This window comes from Protopterus annectens, chromosome 8.part0, assembly GCF_019279795.1.
Source record: "Protopterus annectens isolate FY-2018-M chromosome 8.part0, PAN1.0, whole genome shotgun sequence".
In the NCBI taxonomy this organism is placed as follows: domain Eukaryota; kingdom Metazoa; phylum Chordata; order Ceratodontiformes; family Protopteridae; genus Protopterus; species Protopterus annectens.
This window is the reverse complement of record NC_056741.1, coordinates 1517767089-1517793350: the sequence shown is the minus strand read 5'-3', so window position 1 is coordinate 1517793350 and position 26262 is coordinate 1517767089. Positions and strand designations below refer to the sequence as shown.

The 26262-nt window shown below is 35.6% G+C and overlaps 1 protein-coding gene across 1 annotated transcript in view; it reads left to right on the top strand.

The window, feature by feature from the left end:
* Positions 1 to 26262, top strand: part of KIRREL3 (kirre like nephrin family adhesion molecule 3) — a 2095651-nt gene that overhangs the window by 1948908 nt on the left and 120481 nt on the right. Inside the window, exon 12 of the mRNA XM_044081102.1 lies at positions 18342 to 18449. Coding sequence (XP_043937037.1) covers positions 18342 to 18449 — 108 coding nt within the window. The remainder of the gene's footprint in view (positions 1 to 18341; positions 18450 to 26262) is intronic.

Here is a 26262-nt window from a genome sequence, read left to right as displayed (position 1 = left end):
GTGTGTGTGTGTGTGTGTGTGTGTGTGTGTGTGTGTGTGTGTGTGTGTGTGTGTGTGTGTGTGTGTGTGTGTGTGTGTGTGTGTGTGTGTGTGTGTGTGTGTGTGAACATGCATGCACATTGGAATCTTTATATCTCTCCCTGCCATGGTATGTATTTGCGTAACTATATGAGCATTTGCATTTGAGTATGTGTTTTCATGTGAAACTGCACGTGCTGATGCCTTAATGTGCATATATGTCTTATGTGTGCATATATGTGCTGCATGCACATATAAATTAACCTTGGTAAATGGCTAAAACATGATTGGTTAAAGCTGCAAAAATTGAGCTAAAAATGCTGCATAAAGACTTATTGAAAACAGAGTGAGTAACAAATACAACATTATAATTACTTCTCTACACAGAACTCCCCCAAAGCATCATGCTACCATCTCAAAGTAACCACTCGAGACAGTTTATTTAACTAATGCAGTGTATAATATGGTAAAACTCCCCCCTCATAATGATATATATATATATTTTTTTCCTTTTGTGTGTGTGTGTTTTGCAATAAGTCAAGATGTTAAGATATGATACCTCAACAGTTCTGTCAGTGGGTTAAAGCAAGTAGTCAGTGAGTGTGCCATTGCAGTTTTAGACCAGATCCTTTGAATGTTATTTGAATATTTGGATGCATGTTTGTGTTTGTGTGCATGTGTACTTACCTGTGCATGCATGTGTTTGTGTGTGTGTGTATATATATATATATATATATATATATATATATATATATATTTATATATATATATATATATATATATTTATATATATATATATATATATATATATTTGTGTATGTGTGTGTGTGTGTGTCCATGTGTTGGGGTTAAGTCTGCAGCTTCTCTCATTGTCACATGCACTATGTAATGTGCTGCACATCAGGAAAGTTCAGCTACTGATAAACTCTGTGCAATTCCGTTAACCAAGCCTATAGTGCTCCTTGCTAAAAAAGATGTACTTGTTTCTGTCAAACTCCAGCTTGATAAACTGTGCTGTAAACTATGTGTGTCTTTGTATCTGTCTGTCTGTCTGCCTAACTGTCTTTACCTACAGATATGTGTGGCCAAAGTAAGCAGCTGATAAAATAAAACTCTTGCAAAGTACATGCACAAATTAAAGCAAGGGATTACTTTTTCTACGAAAATAAGTGTATATAAGCACTCTACAAAAATAAAGCAAATAAAAATACAAAAGTCAAGATATGTGATTGCAGGGATATTTTCTTGCTACAATAATGCCCTCCAAGCTGAGTGACAACAAAGAAGTAATACCTTCTAGGAGGTTTTAAAGCCTTCTGGCTGTAGGGTCAGGCTTCACATCATTCCTAGTTGGTCTGTTATTCTCTTTACAGTGTTCCCCTTGTTGAATACTATTGATTACATATATCTGTGTGTGTTTCATGAGTACAATAATATCTGCATTTGTATGTTTGCATGACTATGTGTACTTTCTTTTGGCATGCATGCATTGTCATGCGTAGCTGTGTATATGTGCATCTGTCTGTGCATATGTAAGTGTGTACATTAATATTCTTAGTATTTAATGATCTGAGAGTCACTAGGACAACACTGCAGGTTATTTTAACATTACATTTGCAATCACTTTTTTATCTTATGCTTTAGATTACAACTATTGGCAGTAACACTGCAATGTGACATCAAATAATTACTATGATGCATTCTTTACTGCCTTACAGCCTCAAATAGGGAAAAGTCAAAGTGAGGTTAGAAATTTTGGCTGGAAGGAATATGTTTTAAAAAAAGAAACTGCACCACACTGTTCCAAGCCAGGGAGGCCCAGATAAAACAATGTCATAACACACCACAGGCAATTTCTGATACCCACAGTAACGAGTGAAAGATAAAATATTCTTTGAAATAAAAAAAAAACAATTTGTTTCATAAGAAATGTCATGACGATAAATATGTTTGCAAAAGAATTGTATATAATTGCATATTTCACCGTTTTTATTTGAATAAATATGTAATTGTCTGTATAGTATTAACTAATTTCCACTGCTGATCAGCTGACCACATATTACTGTGCCTTTAGAAATGTATTTAAAGAAGTACATTTGAGACATACTGCTTTATATTTCTCTCTTCACAAGGATCTGCGTTTGTATAATCTGAAAGCTAGCATATGTTTATTTTTCTAAATGTATGTGTTTACTCATTTGATTTTTTTTTAATTAAGTGTTCTAAAATTTTTATAGATTGTGGTATCTTCTAATAGGTGTTGTGGGTTTTAGAAGTTTTTTTTATGGTGGGAAATAGAGTGCTGTACTGTATGCAGCCTAAACAATATGTAACAGTATAACAGGGAAAGGAACTTTATCTAACGTAACACAACAGATGAACTGAATTTCAGTGCAATTTCTCCTCACCTTTCTTTTAAATAATACTGACCAAAAGACATTTGATATTCTTTAAAAAGCATAGGAAAGTATTGTGTGAACAAGTGCAACAGATAATAGATAATATTTGTAAAATACAATGGAAAATACTTTATATTTTCTTCTCTTCAAGAAAGCTTGCATCAACCAAACATTTGTAAAATAAAGAAAAGCATATATTTATATTCCACTTAGTGTTGCCAAATACTTGGAGACATCTTTATCAATCCTGTACTTAAAAGTGCAAAAATGTCAGAAGTTATTATTGCATGAAAAGGCATATCTAAATACTTTCTCACACCATTTATAATAAATAGACTTTTAAACAAAAATGTTTGTTTTATTCACATCCACATAATGTATTAGACATCTTACTAAAATTTGGACCTTATTTAAATAACAAGTGTTGTCCCGGTCCCCTTCAATAAACACATCACGCCGAATGACATTCGACGACCTTTATTAAACTTCCATAACATAGCTTTGATAACCCACATTTATTAATCACAACTGAACACGGTAGATTTGCTTTAATCACAGCATAAACATCCATGTAATATTAATCAGGACAGCGTGACCTACTTGTCCTGCCCCAGTAAGCAGCGTCCATGCCTCTACTCACTTACTGTACTTCTGAAGCAGCGTTTAAGACTCACTTCATATCCCATTTATTGAATTACCCATCCAACCTTTCCTTATGAAGCAGCATCCAAGACTCACTTCATATACCATTTATTGAATTACCTTCCACTAAATGAGCAGCATCCTTACCTCCACTTATTTAACATGCAGCCTCCAGCTGCTCACTTTCCTTTCGCAAACCCTTGAAATGAACATCCAAACACCAGAGGGGAAACAGAAAAGGGTAAGCCTGCCCCTCTTCTCCACCTACCCCACATGACAAAATAGACATAATCCCTACCAATCCACCACAAGAAAAGGGGAGGGTGGGTAGCAAGTTTGCACCAAAATGTGATTACTTACCCAGCTACACTTGTCTACACTCCTTAAGCCCCTCCCCACCCTTACCTCATTTCCTCCCAAACATTCCTCCTTTCATTTAAAACCCTCTCCATTCCCAAACCCTCTAACTCCCACTAATATATTTATCTAACGCCCTCCTGAAGATGTCCCGGAACAACTTGGTTCATAGGTTCATAGGTGTGTACTAGGCTAATGGCACGGGAGCCTTTACAAGCCTAGCCCATAGGATTACCCTGACATTGTGCCACCTGACCTTAGTTCCCAGTGCTTCTGTCAAGTAGAGCCACTGGAGTGATCCCCTGTGTGAATTTTCTATTTCCCATACACTCATCAAAACTTCTCTTGAAGAGGGCCAGTGAGGCAAAGAGAATGCTCAGGATTTGAACTCTTGTTTCATCTGTGCTTTAATTAGAAGCTCACTGTTCTTACACCTGGTGCCACAGGGAAAACTGTTACCAAACTTCATTGTTGTCACCATAAGGAAAGATTTTACTGTAATGATTTCACCTTTATAAACAAATTCATAGTTAAGTATTAATATCTCCGAAACTGCATATACCTATTTCCAGTATATATAATGCAAAGATACGGTAATTGTACCCTCTCCCAAATTAAATTTGTACATCTTTGCTTAATTTGCTTGTGTTCCTGGACAAAATATATTACATAATAACATATTATATAAGCATGGTAAGTTAAAAAAACACAAAATACGTTTTAAGTATATTACATTTCAAAAGTGTAGTGAGTTATTTTAGTTTTGGAAATAAATATATCATTGCCATATATCAACCTGAAAAGGAGCTCATATCAGTATAGGGAAGTAATGGGCACCATAATAGAATGAGTTTATTAATGGCAGAATCAAATGTATTACTTTGGTTATAAAATGAATTTTAAACAAGCTGTTTGGTGATACACAATTGACTGAGGGCAGCAGGTCAAACTAACGTTTACAAATGTGGATTGAATTTCTTTCCACAAGTGATTTTATAGGGAGAGTACCAGTGAACACCCCCAAAGTGAGGTGATACACTCCCTGCTGCAATATAACTCCAAGTCTGAAATCACACAAAGAAAGAGAGTTCTTTGTTTTTCTAGCAAAGGTAAATATACTTTTAGCTGAGAACATCAACAGCAACACAGGCTTTAGACATCTTGGAATATTACAAACTTTTTTTTCTTTATCAGCTGTACATCAAAACATGCCTGGTCGACATTATCCATTCCCCCTATTATTTTCATAAATCCATCTTAAAAATATTTAAAAAAAAGTTCAGATAATCTTTTATACTTAAGTGCCAGCTGCTGTTGGACTAGCATTTAAGATGTAGCATTTCTGATATTACACAGTCCTAAGTTGCACACAGATCCCCGTTAAACCCAGCTGCTACCTCCATGGTTACAGGGAATAAAGCCCAGTTTGTGGGCCAAAAGGCTAATATTCAAGTATCAGACTGGGCAATGAAGGGACCAGTGAGGGCCATTGGCAGCTGTCCAATCCTAAGTAGATAGAGTTGGCTAATTCCCGATGCCCGAGCAACTTGTGGAAAGGTAGTGGATGTGCACTCCTTTTGTGCTGTGCATTAGCATCACAGCTCTAGCCATGGAGTACATAAACTCCAACTAAGCAAAGATGGTGTGTGGAAATGCAAACACATGTCCTACATAGCAGGTAGTACATAAGGCTTGCAAGCAGCATAGGGTGATTTGTATAGTCAGCGCATGCAACCATGATTATTCACTAGGAGTGACAGCACACAATGACTGCTGCAACTTCCCTGGTTGGCTCTTAGAATGAAAGATCTTAATCCCTGGGTTCTCCTTCCTCACCACAAGCAACTCCAGTCTAAGGGGCAAACCAGGCTTTGGGGAAATGAAGGAGACTAGGGCTATGCGATGTAACAAATGGTCAAGACCACTAGTGGAGCCAAAACAAGTTGAAAAGAAATAAAGTGGATGATAAGTTACACTTCTGAAAGCATTGTTTTGTAAAATATATTATATCACTTCCCTGCCAGTTAAATATTCAGCAACAATGTTCAGCAGTTTTATGAAAGAATAATAACATGTATATATAGTCACACATATAAACATAGATCACATATGTACTTGCTTTGAGTGGGTGGGTCAACTTTCCATGTGTGTGTGTGTGTGTGTGTGTGTGTGTGTGTGTGTGTGTGTGTGTGAGTCTATTTAAGGAGCATTTAAAAATACAGTATCATCATTGTGACCTATGTGGCTTTAACAAAAGCTAAGCATATTTTGCTCTATGTATTTGTCTTTATTATTGTTATTAGTATTATTATTATTAATGTATATCAGCTTTTAGAATTTGAAAGATATACCAACATTATTTAACTTGAAACTTTGCTGATGTTTTAACCGTTTACTGATTAATTTACTTACCTTCTTTGAAAAATCTTTGTTTGACCTCTTCCGATGAAATGTATGAGAAGCTTAGTTTTTTTGTAATAAAATGTTTCTTTGCACAATTGCCATAAACTGGTTTAGTTTTCAGCAAATTCTACGCATATATAGCACTTCTGGATAGGGTTCACATTTTACCTAAACTCAAGACTGTTGGTGACTGAGTCTTTTATATAACGCACGGTTTTATCCTGCCTGATATGCATTCGCACAGACTGCAGATCAAGGCTGGCACTGTAGAAACAGAGAATTGAACTCCTGGTTGGTGATGCGATACGCAACATCACAGAAACAAAGAAAGGAAAAAAATCAATGCCAGTGTGCACGCTGCCATTTACATAATAATGTAATGACATCAAACAGGTTTAAAGGAGACTTAAACATGCACAACTAATTGCAATAAATCAGTTTAGAAATGTATTTATGATGGAAAACAATAAGGAACTTCTGAGAACTTCTGATGGGCAAATAGAAGTCAAACTTGCATAATTTCTTCATGCTGTGTGACAGTAGTGATTGAAAGTTATTTTTGTACCAGCTTGAGTTTGTTTTCCCCATTAGTGAACATGATGCCTCACTGCTTGGGGTCAGAGACTTTGAACGAAACCAAATGCCAGAGCATGCTGTGGTGAGGCAAATGATTTATATCTTAATCTGTGTTATAGTAGACAACAGAGAGGTACAGAAATGATTGGTGAAGCAACCCAGAAACGAGATGCAAACCGAAAACTGCTGAGGGAGCATTCCATTTAAAAGATACACTAAGAAAATGCAGAAGAACTTTGACAAGGATTGATTTATTTTTTAGACTTTTTTTGGTATTTGAAAGCCTGCCAGTTTGTCCTTGGAATGGCATTTACTGGGACCAATCACTGCAGCAGTTTCACAAAGAAAAGGATGGTAATCTGAGTCCATTCATTGTTATAACATGTTGGAAATTTACAATATTTAATTCCAACAGTGTTTTGCTACAGCTTGATCATGGATCACTGCATGTTACCATAACATTTATAATAATATATGAACTAATTTTTAAGAAAGAAAAAGTTTTATAAAATTTTAATTAAAAATAATCCATATAAATTTACTTTATTGCTTGGTGACTTAGTCATGGAGATAGCATTGTGATGCATCCATAGACTTCAGTGGACATGCTCCCATGCCAGTGTATGAACATATCCCCAAACTACCCTTAGAGTGCTATAGAGTAAACTTATATATTTGCTTTTTCTTAGCAATAAATTTTCAATGTTTTCTGTTAAGAAATGTCTCCGGTAAATTTGGCCTATATGATTGGAAGATGCATGACAGTGTAGTGGACACCATATGCTGTGGTGGAAAAAGTAAGTGATTGAACTGTGACAAACATGTTTAACTTAGCCTTCTTCTGTTTTTTTTCCAATAATGCACCTTTAACCAGGTGTAATCTGAGTCAAATGTTAGAGTTTCGCACTTGTAAAATGGGCCATTAAATGTATTTATATCAGTCTGCATTTCACAGATATGCTTGACCGTATCACTTGCATCAGACTAATGAAACATTATTTAAATATTCACTGATCTATGCAGAAAGAAGATTGTTATGGTGACATGCATGGTGTTTGGCAGTAAAAGAGCATTGAAATCTTATGTGATATTAAACCAGTGCAGCTGCTACAAAAAGGAGGAGTAACCCAACCCGGAAATATTCCTAAGAAGTACATAACTAGGTGGCAGTCCAGGTCAGTAGACTATGGTGGATGGAGGGATAGGGGTAAGGGTTCCTGGGAGATGCAGGTCTGAGAAAATATTAGAAGATGGAACATGGAGGTTATGAGGTGTGTGAAATTAGTTGGAGGGGTGGAATGATAGATTATGGGAGCAAAAAGACTGGAACATTGGGTGAGGACATATTTGTATAATTACAGAAAAATGGTCCCAAAGCCATAACAATGCTGCTTCTTCACCTGGGTTAGTGCGTAGTACTTGTTTAAAACTTTCACTGTGGATGGCTGCTCACGCTGGTGGGGATGCATGCATATTCGCTCACAATCCCATCACATCATCATCAATCCCTTCCCTTTTTCACATTTTTTCTACATGGTATCAGAATGTCATGTCAGCTGTTTCCACCTCTCCCAGTTCAGTGCCACTATTCTACCTTTTTTAACAGTCATCCCTAACTGTCACAGTCTTCTCTCACACAATCCAGCCATCTTTTCACTGGGCATCCTTGTTTCCTCTTTCCACCTTCCTGTCCCTTCCCCAAATCTTCTTCACCAAATCATCTTCTGCTTTTCAACGTGTGAGTGAAACACTGCAATCTGTTCTCCTAGACCTTCTCTGCAAGTCGGGCTACTTTGGCTTCTCCTGTTATGTTCTCCATTCTATGTCTGTCCCACAGTGTGCATCATACCACCCATTTCAGGTACTTCATCAACATCAACTCTTGCTTGTCAACTGCTGTCTTCACTGTACAGGACCACTTTTTGTACACATGACTTTTCAGCTTTTTTTGGCATTCTTCTATAACAAACGACCCAAACACTCTGTGCCTGTTGACTGAAGCACCTCTTGTTCTAGCTTTGTGCCCCTTATTCAGACTCCCCTTCTCCTTAACCATCTCTTCCATATGCAAAAAGCAGTTAACCCATTCCAGTTACATTCTATGTAAATGTTAATATTCTTATGATTATCCTATTTGCTGTCATGACAACTATCTTGTCTGTACTCACCTTCATCCCATGTGCCTGAAGTTTTGCATTCCATTCCCCTATCATTTGCTAATGTTCCTTTTCAAAGTTTGCTTATAGCACCACATCGTTAGCATGCAGCAGCTTTGCTAACTGTCCCCTATAACCTATTTGCTGATGTAGTCCATCACTAGTATGCACATCAGTGGGTTCAGAGGTGAAGTCTAATGTACACCCAATTCCTCCGAGAATCCCTGTGTGAGTCCAAACACTGTCCATACACATGTGTTTGGATATCTATATAAAGCTTGTATTGATTTTACAAATATTTCCATAACTTCAGAACATTACAGGACTGCACAAATCAGCCATCCTAGGATCTTGCCTTATGCTTTTTCCAAGACTGCAAGTGGACAGTTGGACTAGTCTTGAGTTTTTTCTCCACTATGTATCTCACAGCAAACATCACATCAATTGCATTGCACTGAGATCTGAATACAACCTGCTTTACCCACCTTACTTCCTACTACTCTGCATATTCTTTTATCAGTCATTGACACTTTACAGTTAGAAGAGTGTATCAGGTATCTCAATCTAACTACTACCTTCCTGCATTTCACCTCCTTCCACAAATCCAGCAGAACCACGTTCTTAGACATGCTAATTTCCAAGGACATTAACAACAGCAGAATTTCCACTAATCTTTACCATAAACTGATGAGAGTGATGCCCTTACTCCACAATAAAAGTCTGCAATTCATAAGACAAAATTTAATGTGGTTACGTCCCATGTGTAGTATAGTGTGTGTGCCTTGTACCTTTAAGAAGTGTTTCAAGGTCAGTACGTGCAAATAACTAGCAAGCACATGCTAGCTTCAGTGCCATTTTAAGAGTGCAGCCAGAGAGTGAGCATGTATGAGTGTAATAGCTAGTTTGTTTATAAGTTTGTCTAAGGTAACGCTATTAAGCCTCAATCCTGATGTGTTTGCACATAATAAAGCTGCTTGAACAGAACCCACAAAGACTTGTCTATTTTATCCTGACTGGACGAGTGACACCAGGGATATAGGTTAGCTAGTATAACCACAAAGCTGGAACCTTTTCTGAGAAACCTTAACAATTTGGAAAATTATTTCTTAGCAAGGGGAGTATGAGAAACAAATGTTAAGAACCATTTTAGAACTAATCATCAAGCTTAAAAATGCCAGTGCACCCACGCTAAACCAACCCATTGGAAGAATTTTTAAGAAATCTGTGGACAGTAAATCAAAAACAGCTGCATACTGACATATACTATGGATTTTATTGTATCACAAACAAAAAAAAAATTAAAAAAAATATATATACATATATATATGTATATATATATATATATATATATATATATATATATATATATATATATATATATATATATATATATGGTCTATATTCGAACATAAGTTTCAAAACTTTGAATGTTCTAATATCGACCTCTATTCAGCTAAAGCTGAAAATATCGAAGCAACAGAAAACCAATTTTTTTCCTAGGGAAAGAATTCAGCTGTCCATTTCTGTTGCTTCGGTATTTTCAGCACTGTGGTGGAAAGTTACGGGTCGGGTTCAGGTAAGTGCGCTATTGAGTGTGGATTAGGTTAGTTAGGGTTAGGGTGCAGGTTAGGTATGTGAGCGATTGTGTGGATGTGAGGGTTAGGGCGGGTTAGGTGAGTTAGGGTTAGAGCGCAGGTTAGGTATGTGTGAAATTGTGTGGACGTGAGGGTTAGGGCAGGTTAGGTGAGTTAGGGTTAGGGCATGGCTCAGGTAAGTGTGCGGTTGTGTGGATGTGAGGGTTAGGGTGGGGTAGGTGAGTTAGGGTTAGGGGCGCGTGATGTGAGTGTGCGATAGTGACGGACCTAGGGGCGCGTGAGGTGAGTGTGCGATAGTGACGGACCTTATGGTTACTGTTTGTGTTAAGGTAAGTGGATAGTAAGTGGTGTGTGTATACTTTAGTGTAAGGTTAGGTGTAGGATTTTAGTTGTATGTGTGTGGATTGCTGATTGTTTGGTGTGCTTGTGTTATGTGTATGTGTTTTGGAACAGCAAATTTTTTCCCTAGGAAAAAATTAGCTGTTCTGTATGTTCGATGTTTTCAGCTTTCGCTGAATAGAGATCAATATTAGAACATTTGAAGTTTTGAAACTTCGATGTTCTAATATAGACCCTAAATATATATATATATATATATATATATATATATATATATATATATATATATATATATATATGGGTTCCCTTCAGAATCTCGAACTACTGAAATCCAGAATTTCAGTAGCCCCAGACCAGAAGGGCGAAAGCGCAGACTACCGAAACCCCAGAAGCGGGAAATTCAAAATCCCGAAGTTCAGAGATTTTGAATTAGCAGTTCTGGTGTTGCGGTGTGTGAGTGGGTGGTTGGAGATGTCAGTAAGTGTTTGCATTTTACGGGTTTTGGGTAGGGGCTTTAGTGTGTGTCTCTGTTTTGTTAGTGTGATATGTGTGTGCGAGGGGAATGTAGCTTTTGTGGTGGTGTTTTTGTGTGCTTGTGTAGTGCGACCACGGAGTTAGTATATTTAAGTAGGGGGGTGTGGGGGGCACAGCCCCCCACATATGAGTGCCCCCTGCTTGTATGTAGGGTAGGTGTTTGTGTATGTGAAGGGAGGTGTATGTTTGTGTTTGTGTCTGTGGTATGTTTAGTGCAGAAGTCGCGATTTTAAATTTCACTTTTCTGGGATTTTGGGTTTTTGGATTTTCGGCTTCATGGTCTCGAGATACTGAAATTCGAAATTTCAGTATTTCGAGATTATGAAGTGAATCTATATATATATATATATATATATATATATATATATATATATATATATATATATATATATATATATATTATCAGGGAGAACTGACCATAATAAAAGAAAGCCCTTATCTTGTCGTCATTTTGGTTGAAGTCCTAACTTTTATATATAGAAAGGCTAGACATATTAGGAGCTTTGTAGAAGGGAAAACTAAACCACAACAAAGGACATGAAAAAATGTGAAACAAACTGTTGGTTTTTCTCCTACATTCAAGAGGGAGACTCTTTTTACTGTCCATATTTAAAGAAACCTATTAAGACAAATGCAGGCAGAGACTACAACTCTACACAAGTTGTTTACAGGGCTAGTTGCAATGGATGCAATGCATTTTGTTTGAGGAAGACCATTAATAAACTGAAACAAAGGATTTCGAGTCATCTCTCCGAGATCCAGTCTAAATGTAGAAACAATGCCCTGGCCAGGCACCTTCAACTCCACAGAAGACACTCTGGGTTTAAAGTTTAAATACTTGATCGCATAGATCTCAGTGAACTTGAAGGAGACATTCAAAATACTTTAGAAAAACATGACCTTATGTGGCAGCTGAGGCTGTACTCTTTTAGAAAGCCTGGACTAAACTATTATTGCTCACTGAAGAGTGTACTAGAGCTAAGAAAATTGTCCCATTGTTTACAACACTGAAGGTGCGAAATTTATTTATTTGCATTTATTTGTTATTTGCAATTATCAACAATTTTATTAACTATTAAATTTGTAAATGTAATTTTAAAACAATAATTGAGAAGTAAAAGCAAAATGAAAACTCCATCAAAGCTAGAACTTCCACTTAGTGACCTCCTAAACCTCTTGTATCAGAGGCACATGGGATATATGCAAATGATCCTTATGAACATCATGTGTTTCAGCTAATTGGTGTTTCTGAATGCTCATGACTTGTTTCGTCATTTTAATGGACAATTTCAGGCCAGTAAAGCCAAACCCCACTAGCTATGGGTTAAAATGTCATTTTAAAAGTTAATATTATGGTAGTGGCTTATTAATTATTAATTTTGTTTCAGAACATACGTTTGTATACAAATATGTATTTGTTTATAATAACCATTTTTTATATTAAATGTTTATTCTAATTATATCTTCATTTTGTACTCTCACTAGAATGAGGGCGCATTCATAAAACACTTTTTCACGTTTTTTATAACTAGGACTTTTGATTACCATAGAACCGTATTAGAACAGTATGTGCATATTCTGCAGATGTCAAGATATTTTATTAATTATTGTTTACAACTTTTTAGTGCAAATTGGACAGCTTTAATAGCTACACTCATGTTAGTGAGGGATTAAATGCCACTTATTTTAGCTTTCTCAAATAGATTAACTTCTAAATATTTTAAATGGTAGACTAATGTTATTTATTTATGTATTTATTTATTTATTTTAACAAACAGCAAAGCTAGATTCCATATAGCACATGCATGATTTTCATGACAGTTTAGCCTTTTAAAGTTGTAACTTTTTAATGCACAGTGCTTGAACTTGACTAGACACATACTGAATATTAATGGCAGATATGCTACATGTTTATATTGGCTCCAATATTATAACATTCATAAATTTTAAATGGGGTCCTAGTTACACATTTTTTGCTAGGGTTTATAGACCTGAGTGAATATCACTGCTGTGAACATGAGTGATGTTTTTTTCCACTAAGTTTTATATATATATATATATATATATATATATATATATAGTTTTATAAATTTCTGAGTGTATTTTACTTTAAAATTCTTTAATAGATTTATTATTGGAGATGAATAACTTGGACACACACACACACACACACACACACACACACACACACACACACACACATATATATATATATATATATATATATATATATATATATATATATATATATATTCTCAAGTTTTTGACAGGTATTTATATAGGATTTGTTTTTTTTTACTTTGTTTGTTTGTGTCTTTCGGCTTTTTCCGGTTAGGGGTCGCCATAGTGGAACTCTGGTCCGCTAATGATTGGCAGTAGAGTTTTACGTGCTGGCTTGCCGGGCCTAACGCACAACCTTCAACAAAGGAACGCCCATTCACGCATATTTTCTTAATATGTATTGTTTTTAGCCCAGCAAAATGTAGTGTTATATATTGTTACTTAACTTTTAATTTTTAGTTGCTTTTCCTATTTGACACACAGACCTGAAGAAGTTCTAATAGATGAAAGTAATCTATATTAAAACATGTTTCTGAATGTTTGCAGAAAAGATTTCTAAGGAATACGTATGTTAACTTTTTCTTTCTTGATACTTCATTGAAATGCTTTCAGGAAGTTTTAGCAATTGCTAATATGCAATTTTTTGTTTAACTTTTAGTTTAGTTTAGTTTAACATATCCTGGAGTCACCGAGCTTGAAGTAGGGCATCACTGTGTCTAATATCATACTGGGGTATGGGGGAAGGGGTATTTTGCAAGTAAACATACTATTTGTCTTTTACAACACAGACACCCTAGTAAACCATTCCCATGCTTTTAAACAGGCATAGAAATGGAATGGTGAATTTTACACTTTATTCTGTTTCTTCAACTACTATTTGGATCGTTTGTATGTTTTTAACAAAGACGATTTGACTTGAACTAGATTGTGCTTTCCTACTTTCATTAGTGGATTTATACTTTGAAAAGTTTTAATAGAACATATCTCTACACCTGTTATTAAGTGGAATATTCACAGTATGGTTTTTATTAGATGCCGGGACACTAGGGAATCTTAAATTTTCCACACAGAGAAGTTTTCTCATTATTTTATCACTCATCCTCTCCAGCACTTTTATTCAGTATGATAAGAGTTTGATATCTCTTATGAATATCTTCTTTGTTCTTATACAGTAACATTACAATGCTATTCTCCAGTCATCTGGGATATGACTCACTATCTCTCCTTAGTACACTGAGTACCCTCAGGAGCCATTTCTCCCCTAATGCACCAAATATCTTGATCACATCTGCCTTAGCTACATTTAAGTCTTCCTCTCTCCAAGACTTTAATTCCCGTAGTGCAGTTCATGCTTCTTGGATTTGCAATGTTCGAACACATTTAAAACTAAAACTGAATGAATAGTGTAGGCCATACTTGAGACAGTACAGCATCTCTGGGGTTTTCTTTATTTAGAAAGGTCCTGAAGTACTCCTGACATCTGGTCTTGAAGTCCTCTGGACTGGTGAGCAGATTGTTGTTTAGTATCCTTGATGAATGGTATCTATGTTCGCTAGCTTTCCTTTGTTGACTTGCAACAAGATAAGGCTACTTTGTGCCATCCACTGAGTTTGTGGACAAAAATTAAAAACAGTGAAATGCAGTATTGTTGTCTTTGGGATCTGAGAAAACCCCTGCACCTGCCATGTAAAACCGAAACTGTCATTAGAAGCCTGGGCACATTTGTAGACAATGAACACTCTTCTGATATCCAAATATCAACTATCATTAGGAAATGTTTTAGCAAGCAAAGCTAATTATTAAAGGCATATCTTGCAGGTCAGAAAAGTCATTGCCCCAATGTCCTTCTTCATCATCAGGCCCATAATAAAATACAATGTGTCCTTTGACATTTACTTCTCCAGATATAGCACCTAACTAAACTTCACCATTTCCTTATAAAGAGGAGTATGAGCTCTAACTTACATAGGGTAAATCAACACCCTATTTATCTCTACCGTTTCTTCTGTGTGGCAGTATATACCTGGCTTGCACAACAGCGAACAACTTCGTCTTGCCTAATCCTTTGTTCTTTGCATGTTCAAAAAACTAGTAGCATCACAAATATCTACTCAGTGGACTTAAATCAGTATCATAATATAAACAGAACCACTAGGCAGGATGAAAATCTCTCCCAGGGGAACCCCTACCTGTTAGAATAAGCTTCTTCTCCATATCAAACAAAACATCTCACTAACTTTCTTAAAAAATAACCTTGATATATGGATGGAATCCAGTAAGTTCCCTTGATCTTGCATTTCTGTCCTTATGAGTAGAGGAAGGAAGTAGTGGGAATTTAAATAAATAAGCTGCAAGTGGTCCACTAGACCAATGGTGTAATACTTTACCTGTAAACCCAAAAAAATGGATTAATAAGAAAACAAAGGAATAAAAGGAGGCATAACAGTGCTTGAGAAGTAAAACTAACCATTAACTAAGTGCAGCAGTTGTTCCATATCAGAAACAGAAATACAGAAATTAGCAATGAGAGTCCCATCATTTCAAAAGATAAGCTGCAGTTCTACTAGAAAAACAACAAATTATAAAGTCATTGTTATACATTTTAAGCATCTTTGCAGGAAGGTTCACCACCTGCAATGTTTAATGTGAGGGTATTGTCCCTGTCAGACCCTTGCTGCCTGTGAATGTTAACAGCAAGACTGCTGTTTCTCAGAGAAAAGAGAAATACTTATATATGGGAGGCATCCAACAGGTCAAATGGGGGTTTAAGTAACAGCTATTTTGTTAAAACAAGTTAGCTGACAGAACAGCTGATTGACATTTGTGTGATATCATTATAATACCAGGGTTGGGGAATGCGTACTTTCCCCAGTATTGTCCAGTTGTGGCATACTTAAGTACAGAGAATGTGGGATGCACAACCTTAGGTATAGGTGTATTACCCTCTTTAACAAACCAATGTTTTTTTAGTTTTTACTTGCATGCTCTGAGGTTGTATTCAGCGGTGGTACAGCGGTAGCATTGTTACCTTACAGCAAGAGGTTCTCCCGTTCGATTCTCGGCTTGGATAGGGAGTTCTTTCTCTGCATGTCCTCCCCGCAGTTGGGTAGCATTCGAAAGACATGCGTGCGTAAATGGGCATGCCTTCATTGAAGGTTGGGCATCGAGCTGGCACCTTGGTGTTTCGTAAAAAAATCTACTGCCTATCATTAGTGGACTGGAGTTCTGCTGTGGCAACCCCTTACCGGGAAAAAGCCGAAAGACAAACAACAACCTGCATGCTCTGAGGTTATGTCTTCAGCATGAGTTGTGCACTGTTTTTTCTTTTTGTTAGTTATTGTTGCTCGACATAAACAATGTAGACATTTTTCAGTTCTGACAATAGTTAGTATTCCCGTACATACACAGACAGAAACACAGGGAAATATAGTCATGTATTTGCATTTGAAAAAGCGCAGTTGAGAATATTTTAATTATGACCCTCATACTTTCAACTGCATACATTGTTCAGATATTTCACATTCAGACGTTTAAGCATAAAACTTTTATCTGTCTCTTGTGTTAGGATGATGGTAAAGACAAACATGATGTCCACCATTCAGAATTTAGTTTTAGTTTTAAACATGTTCAAACATTCCAAATAACCAATTAGAAGGTGCATGGAACTCAGTAGGATGCAGCCACTGATATTTTGTAGAAACAAGGATTAATTCTCATTATTTACTGCCCCCCCCACACACCCCTACTTTAATATAGCAACTCCGAGAATGCGCCACAGTGGAGGAAATGGCAAACTCTGACAACAGCCAGTGATTTTTTCCCCTGGGAAAAAAAATGTTGTTCTGTGTCTTCACTATTTTGATTATTCGACCATTAGAGTTCAATCAACTCGTGTTCAATGTTATCAGCTTTTGATAAGCTGGTATAGACTCTCTTAAAACTGCCATTATTTAGGCAGTGTTTCTTGTAAGGGAGCACCTCTACCTCTACGTCCATACTGTGGTCTGCATGCACTGCACCTACTGTGTCTGTTCCCATCTTGGGCTCACTGCATAAGGAGAAAATGAGAACTGAAGCTGAATGCATTGTTTTTATACAATGTAGCTACTCCTGTTGCAAAAAAATTTTCTGAATCTCATTCTCCCTTTTGTTCCCCTTTTCTGCAAAAACTTTACAATGCTGTTAAATAACCAGGTTTTAAATTTATAACAAACTGCAATACAGAAGACGTACTGTTGTATTTTTTAATTAAAGATCATTTCATGTTTTTGTTGTTTCTTTTCTGCATTTTGAATGTGTCAATGTTTGTTTGCAAAACATGAAAATGGTTGTCATAGCTTAGATTTAACACCATGCATATGAACAGTTAAAATGAAAATGAAGATTTTCGAGCATGATTATCATGTTCATGCACTACAATGCTGCTATTATCCTGGGGTGCTGATATCCATGTAAAAATGAATACATTTGACTACATAACTTCTCATTCTGAGACTTGTCTTTGCAAAGTACTAAAATTTTTATTAATCCATATTGCATTATAGTCCATTTATCTTTAGGAAATGGACTCCCAAGTATAATCTTACCTAAGTCCAAAATCATAATCGTTTACAAATTTAATCATGACTGTTCTAATTTACTATTTCTAGAAATGTGTAAAGTTATTTTCTAGCACCAAGTGAAAGAGAACATTAATTTCATGAATCCAAGTCCATGAAAATAGTACAAGTTTAATCAGCATGTTTCTACTGATAATAAATATTTTAAATACCTTTATTCAATTATCACATGACAGAGGTACACATACATTACTGGAAAAGAAAACAAACCATATTAACATTATTTTCATTTACATATATTATACGTTTTTATTTCATTATAACAACTGCCATTCTGTCCAATATTACATAAACTGTCAATTCTTTCCTTTCCTTAAACCTCACTCTTCCTCCTGAACATTATTCTGCATGTGCTGTTCCCACACATTCCATTTATTTCTATGTAATTTGTTTCTTCCCTTTTCTAAAGCTCCCACTTCCAGATCATGTATCTCTTTTTACAAAATATTTAGTACTTCAAATACAGCTGCTTTAAATTGTGATTTCCATTTTGTAGTGATTGCCTGTTTTGGCAAGCACCTTTAATGTTATTCTTTCTTCAGGTATGATATTTCTTACTTATATTTTAAACGTTTTCAGAGATATGTTAGCAGAACATTTCTGCCTGGCACTCTAACTGGTAAACATTTTTTATCTCCCCAGAGTCGATCCCTATGGCAGTCATTATTGGCGTCGCAGTTGGAGCAGGTGTGGCATTCCTGGTGCTAATGGCAACCATTGTAGCTTTCTGCTGTGCTCGTTCTCAGAGGAGTAAGTTTTGATTTATTCACATCTGGTTTCAGTGAGGATAGATTAAGCCAATAAAAGAGCTGGTGAAAAAGCACATTGTTTTTAAATTAGTGTTTGGAAGTGGAGCAGGCTGATTTTCCTGTCTCTTCTATAAGGGTTTTGTTTTCCTAAATTAAACTGGTTAGTTCACTGGCAGTATTATGAGCTACAGAGGTTCCCATCTCACAAATCCATCTTTTTTTGTTTTTTTTTTTTACTCATGTAGTTTTTATTTTCAAAATTATTGTTAAATCACTCAAAGTATATTATGTTTAACAATTTAAACGACTATATACAATATTTACATTCAGCCTGACATAATTAAGGAAATCAAGCAATTCATAAAACACGAGAAAAAAAAAACAATTGTATAATTATCAGAATGATACTGATTCCAGTTGCATAGTATCAATCAATGATAAAACTTTCCTCCAAGGGTTATTTACCAATGGCTTAGGATGAATTCTAAGTTCTTTAATTTTAATTTCCATCAGTGCTGTTTTCTTCACAAAACCATCTTGATGCACGTAATACTGCACAATGGTGGGTGTATTTATTTTTAGCAAATATATAATGAGTAACTCATTCTATAAATCTATAGAAAGAATTCCTTTTAATTATAAAAGTCATTATTGTTGATGGGTCCCTATTAATTTGATGAAACTTTAGCTTGTTGACCTACAAAAGATTGACAGCGAAAGATCAAAAGAGCCAAACCGCGAATGGCCAGCTAAGCAAATTTTTTTCTCAGGGAAAGAATTTGCTTGGCCGTTAATGGGAATTTGCCCTTTCCCCGATGTGGAGCGATCTCGGAGTTAGTGTATTTAGTTAGGGGGTGTGTGGAGGGCACAGCTCTCCACATTGGGGTGTGGGAGGCGAAGCCCCCCACTTAATTCAGGTTGAAAGATTTTTGCTTTGTGTAATGGCCAAGCAAATTCTTCCATGGGAAAAAATTTGCTTAGCTGATCATTCGCCATTTGGACATTTCGATCTCTAGCTGTCGATCTTTTGTAGTTTAACAAGCTAAAGTAGTTTCGTCAAATTAATAAGGACTCTTGTTGGCAGTTTCACAACTATCTATGACTGCGTTTAATTGGATAATTTTAAAAATAAAGCATTTTACTTCTGCTTAATATAGTAGATACACATGAAAAACAATGCAAATTGATAATTCCTACTCACAAGATAAAAAAATGTATAAATTGAGTATTGCAGTATCATAAGACTTCCTATGAAAGAGTTTCATACTGGTCAGGCTTACAACAAATATATGTTGTAGAAAAGGCTCTCACAGGGCTGTCAACAACAGATGAAACTTGTTACATGAAATCCAGGTATTACCACTGAAACAGCTGCATAATATAACATATACTTTCATCTGTAAGGTCATTGAAACATCCCTATGAAGTAAAAGGAGAAGAACTAAAGTATATGTTAGTGCACAGTGGATTTCCAAGGTTATATACTTCTATTGTTCGCAGTGGATACAAGAGAGATGTCTGAATTTGTGAGCATGGCCAAACCATCTTGTTAAAGAACAGCGCAGTGGTGCAGCAGTAGCGTTGTAGCCTCCTAGCAAGAGGTTCTCCTGTTCAATTCTCAGCTGGAGTGCCTTTTGTGTGGAGTCTGCATGTCCTCTCTGCATTCGTGTGGGTTTCCTCTGGGTGCTCTGGTTTCCTCCCACATTTCAAAAACATACATCTGGAGTGTTTCTCCCCAGGCCTCTGCTGAAAATTTGCTTTGTCCAAGTCGGACTTTCCCAGTAAACAAATGTTAAATAAAATAATAGCCTTGTTGATTTGCTGAGCTCCAAGAGTTATATTATAAAGTAAAGCAGAAATAATGTTGTTTGATAACTGAATTAGAGCACAATATACTTGGCCTGTACATGAAAATAAACATGACATTCATTTCTAAAGGTCTTGATTCATGGGATCTCAAACTCAGTACCTAATATTGTTCTCCCGTGAATCCATTTATCCTTGTTTTTGACTATCATTGCTTTAATGATATAATTATTTAACAATGTCAACTGGATTCATTAACACCAACACTTAGTTTACATGATATATATTCAAAAACATCACTGCCTCATTGTTTGTACTTTCTAGTCACTCAAAAAGATTACAATAAATGTACATGGAGTCTACACTTGCGGTAACATTTATGAATCCCCCTCAATATTTAAGGCTGCAAGAAAATGTGTAGAAAAACTAAAGTTAGGAAGAAGAAGGTGTGAGTTATGCTTGTGTTGTCTGTTGACTCAGAATGGTGTACACTTAGTAATGTGGACATTAATGAATCCCAGTGGAAATCATAACTCTTGAGTTTATCGCTTGCTTAACTTCATAATAATAAAACAGATCACAACTGCAAAATATCTCTTTCTTCTCATGTCTTCAAAATGCTGAAGCAAGGCCTCAGCTACCTTAATCTGGTTATTAACTACCTCTTACAGGATGTCCTCAACCATGTCTTGAAGCCTCCATTCATTGAAGCTTGGCAGACTGCAACATACCAGGGTGCCTACAGGACAGGCACCACCACCCCGAGCTTGTATGGACATCCCGGGTGAGTGCACCCTAACTGGGGAGGTACATGCCTGGATTGCTGTGAAGGATTTTGAATCTGTAAAAAAATGAACATGAGTAAAAGAGAAATAAAATAATAAAAGACAACGGAATACATAATTAAAATAAGAAAAACAGGAAAAAAAGGGGTCAACAAAAGAGGAAATATACACAATAATTTCATTTTATACAGTACTCAATTTCTTACTGAAAAATAGTTTTATTTTATAAGTCTTTAATGAATTAAAACAGAATGTATGGGAAGTGCTTATGTAGACTTTGGGTGGCATTTTATGGGAAGATCTTATGCTTATTTGGCAGGACAGTGTTTGCTATCAAGTAATGGTGGAGTGCATATGATGCACACAAATGTAATGATAATATTCATGCCTGGTATGCATTTGTTTGCAATGGTGCACTGAAAACACCCTTTATAAATGCTTACATCTCATAAAATCAGTTAAAGACAGAAGACTGCACTTAATATACTGACATATTTCTCACCCTTGTTAATACACTAATAAAATGAAATACTGCAGTGTATATATATATATATATATATATATATATATATATATATATATATATATATATATATATATTACTACTTTATTCAGGGTTAAAAGCAGACTCAAAAAGTCATTTTAAATACCTCTCCAACTGTCCCGTATTGTAGAAGATCTCATCTACAGGTGTAAAGAGAAGACATAAGACAATTCTTGTTTACCTGTATTTCCCTTTTTTTATTAACATATAAGCATATGATTATTATTTCTAAGCCGTTGCATTCCCAGCTTACCATGCATTTTGCAAATATATATTAGACAGTATACATTATTCAGGAAAAAAATTCTACTTACTTAATCTGTGCAATTTTTGTAATTCAACATTTCTTTCATTTGTTCTTTATTTACACTGAAATGTTTATGATTTGTTCTTTATTTACACTGAAATGTTTATGATCTGTTTTTTTCTAACACTGAAATGTTTAACTTAAATGTATACCACAGATTTATACATTCTGTATTCTGTAAATGTATTTGTATTTTTCTGGAGCTTTTCTTCCCAGGACTCCATTAAAAATGGGCTCTTTTGGCCCAATGGGCTATCCTGGAAAACAAACGTCAAATAAATAAATAAATAATAAAAATATTAGTATCTGAATTCTTATACTTTGCTAATCTTCTCTTTCTAGTCACTTATAAACACAATTTCAGTTTTGGTGGATTTTTTTATTACTCTTTGCATGTGACAGCCTCTGAATTTTGTCCAGCCAGAATGTGCAGACACACAGAACAATGTACCAAGTCTAGTAAATTTTCATTTCTAAGCTGCTCAAAAGAGTGTGCTTAATAGTTTTCTTCCTTAACTGTAACCATATAAAGGGGTGATTTAAAAATGTCGACAGAAGTAAGAGAGATATAATAATATTGATTATTTCTCAGTAAGGTACGTGCTGGGCATTTACTTCACACTCCAACCACTCCCGCCCTCACCCAGTGGGAGGGTGTGCTGCCTAATTAACTTCAGGTATGTTTTATGTACAGATATAATTGTGAAGGAAATTAAACACAAAATGATGATACCAGAGAGTAAATGCTCCTTACCAAACAACCAGCAGCAGAATTTCAAAGTAAAGTAAAGACGGTAAAGGAGCAAACAAAGGCTGCAAATACTCAACAGCATATAAATTCCTTCCACACAAGTATCGAAGACAGGAACAGTCCAAACTGGAATAAAAACTCAGTTTATTCATGTACTGGTAACTGCTTTCACCCCTCCGGGCTTCCTCAGACCATTAAAACTTGGAAGGCAAGAGCAATTCTGCTTTTATACTTCCATAGTATACCAATTAACCAACTGATTAATCCAACCTGTAGCTAATTCATTCAATTTCATTAAAGTGGTATTCTCACTAAAAGAATCTCACACTAAAAGTCTACTTACAAATATTTGATAATTTAAAAACATAAAATACATTAACTACATAGTTTAAAAATAATTATTCATGACAAATTTATAGAATATAAATAAAACCCAAACATACAATGGAACTGTGCTCTTTCAAGACATAGAGTAACACAAAAAAACTCAAAAAACGTGTTCTATAATGAGGAATATATAATGCATGCAAACAAACTACACACATCAATTCTCATACTAAAATACAATATGCATGTATCATTAAAACATAAAGTAACACACAAATACTCATGAAAACATGTTCCATAATGAGGAATATATATTGCATGCAAACAGATTACACACATTAATTCTCATGCTGAAAAATGATATGCATCCACCAATGAGACCTATAGTGGAAGGGAGGGGTTGGGTGACAGAACCCATGTCCTTGTACCTGAAGAAGTTCCTAAGACCAGTAGTGGACAAGATACCACATGTTCTAAGAGACACAAAACAGTTTCTTACTGAATTATATGAAGAAACAAGGTTACTGTCTGTAGATTTTGAGTATGTGTTTGTGACCTTAGATATACAATCACTGTTTACCATGATTCCAAATGAAGATGGTGTTAGTTGGTGTGAAAGAGCATGATGCAGAGGACAGGAAGAAATGGAAACAGGAACAGCCAAAAGAAGATGATGATGATGATAAGCGGGTTTAAGCCGGTTTGCGTTGGGGTAAGCTATGCCTACACAGGTTAAGCAATTTAGAAGCTAACAGGGTATGAGAAACTGTAACCGGAAATTAGCAGTGCTTACCTCCATGCAAACCCACTTACAACTGCTTTAAAGTACCTTAATCACTCTGTATCCAGCTGCCCGTGTTCTGCCCAGCAACAAAATAAACAGCCTCTGCAAGGTTCGAACCTAGGACCCTGCACTTCTTAGCCACAATGATGTACCACTAAGCCATGTCAGATATGCATAACCCTGATGTTTTCAAAAACATATCATCCAGCCCAGTCATTCAACAGTACAGAGAATGTATTCCAACATTTAGATGTATGTGTGTGTGTGTGTGTGTCTGTGTGTGTCTGTGTGTGTCTGTGTGTGTAAATATATTAATATCTCAACAGATACAACATATCTATATAAATATATATATATATATATATATATATATATATGGGTCTAGGACATTTCACCGAATGCACATTTCACTGAAAGTCAAATTAGTGTGCACTTTTCACTGAAAGCTCAATTCACTGAAAACGCAGTTCACTGAAACACATTTCACTGAAAGTTATATGTGGCCTTTTCCCCACAGTACTGCGACCCTGGAGTTAGTATATATAGTAAAGGGGATGTGGGGGGCACCGCCCCCACATCAGCGGGTGTGGGGGGCATAGCCCCCCACATATTTTAAATATTTTAACTGTATACATGTATACTTGCAATTCCAATATATTACTCGTTTCCAAACATAATATATACTTAAAATATGTGGGGGGCAGTGCCCCCCACACCCCCCTTACTATATATACTAACTCCAGGGCCACACTACAGTGGAGAAAAGTCCATATATAACTTTCAGTGAAATGTGTTTCAGTGAATTAAGTTTTCTGTGAATTGTCATTTGAGTTTCAGTGAAATGTGCATTCAGTGAAATGTCCTAGACCCATATATATATATATATATATAGATATATATATATATATATATATATATATATATATATATATATATATATATACATAAATACATATGAACATATATACATGCAAATGCCTACATCTATAGCTATATATATATCTACACCTATATGTCTAAATATACACAGCAAGTTACATATATGTAACTAGATATAGATCTATGTAGGTATATACGGACATAGTTTTTTATATATATATATATATATATATATATATATATATATATATATATGTAAGTATATATATATATATATATATATATATATATATTGATAGATATGGACATACATCTGTAGATAACAATGGGAAAATAACTAAGACATATATGTCCACATGCACCGTTAATGGCATTCAGAGTCCCCAAACAATATACGACTTGTAAGAATAGGTGTACCCCCTACAGCCAAACATGTCCACCCTGCAATACACTGTCAAGTGTTGCAGATCCCATAACCAGGACCTGACACTACATGGACATCCCTAGGATACATATACACAAACACATATATACAGATACAGATATACACACACACACACACACACACACACACACATATATATATATATATATATATATATATATACACAACACATGCATTGATATGTACAGCAAGTTACATATGTAGTACATGCACACAATATGGAACATCCACTGTTCCTACAGTTACCACCTTAACAACTGGTAACTGTATGAGCCACCCATAGAAATGATGTTCATTGCCTGCAACATATACCCACAGAGATATCAAAGGATATAACACCACACACAGGTGTGCATAAATGGGATAGCTTTTATTGTGTACCATTACAGTTGTATATGCCATGTCATATAGCTGTTTAGACATGGACATCCATATAACCTGAGTAATGCTACTGTGAAACAGTAATACTAATACAGTAGTCTGGAAAGGTTAACAAATGCTGCTGTCCAGGCCAAGGCCATCAAGTAGTGCAATAGTAAAGACAGACTGGCCTACAGGTTACCAAACACTCAACGGTAAATAATGCAGATGTATAGTTCAGCAGCCTCTATCTACACTCTGTAGATAATCCATAGGGGGTAAAGACCTCAGTTGACACAATGGGATGTAACTGTTACATAACAAGACACAACTGACACCATCACAAGCACAGTGACAAACAGAACAGTTTGTATGACAGGTGGCAGTGGGCCTGCATTTAACCAAGGTGGATTGTCTGGTAATGTACACCCATATACCTTAAGGCAGCTCACCTCGATGGTCTTCAGGACTTTGGGCTTTCAGGATTCTGTAGTGCTCCCATATACATATGTGTATATATAGATATATGCATACATAGATATACGTATATGTCTATATAAATATATGTATATATAGATACATATGTATACACATTCTGTGTGTACAGCTATGCCTAGTTATGTTGGTATATATGTAAATATGAATAACTATATGTGCATACATATCTATTCTGATATACCTACTACTGTCAAAATACATGTGGATATCCATACGTATATGTGCATATGTATCTCTATCTGTATATGTGTAGACATATATAGCTCTGTATATGTATATATCTGGGTGTTTATTTTTATATACATGTCCATCTATGTATGTTGATATG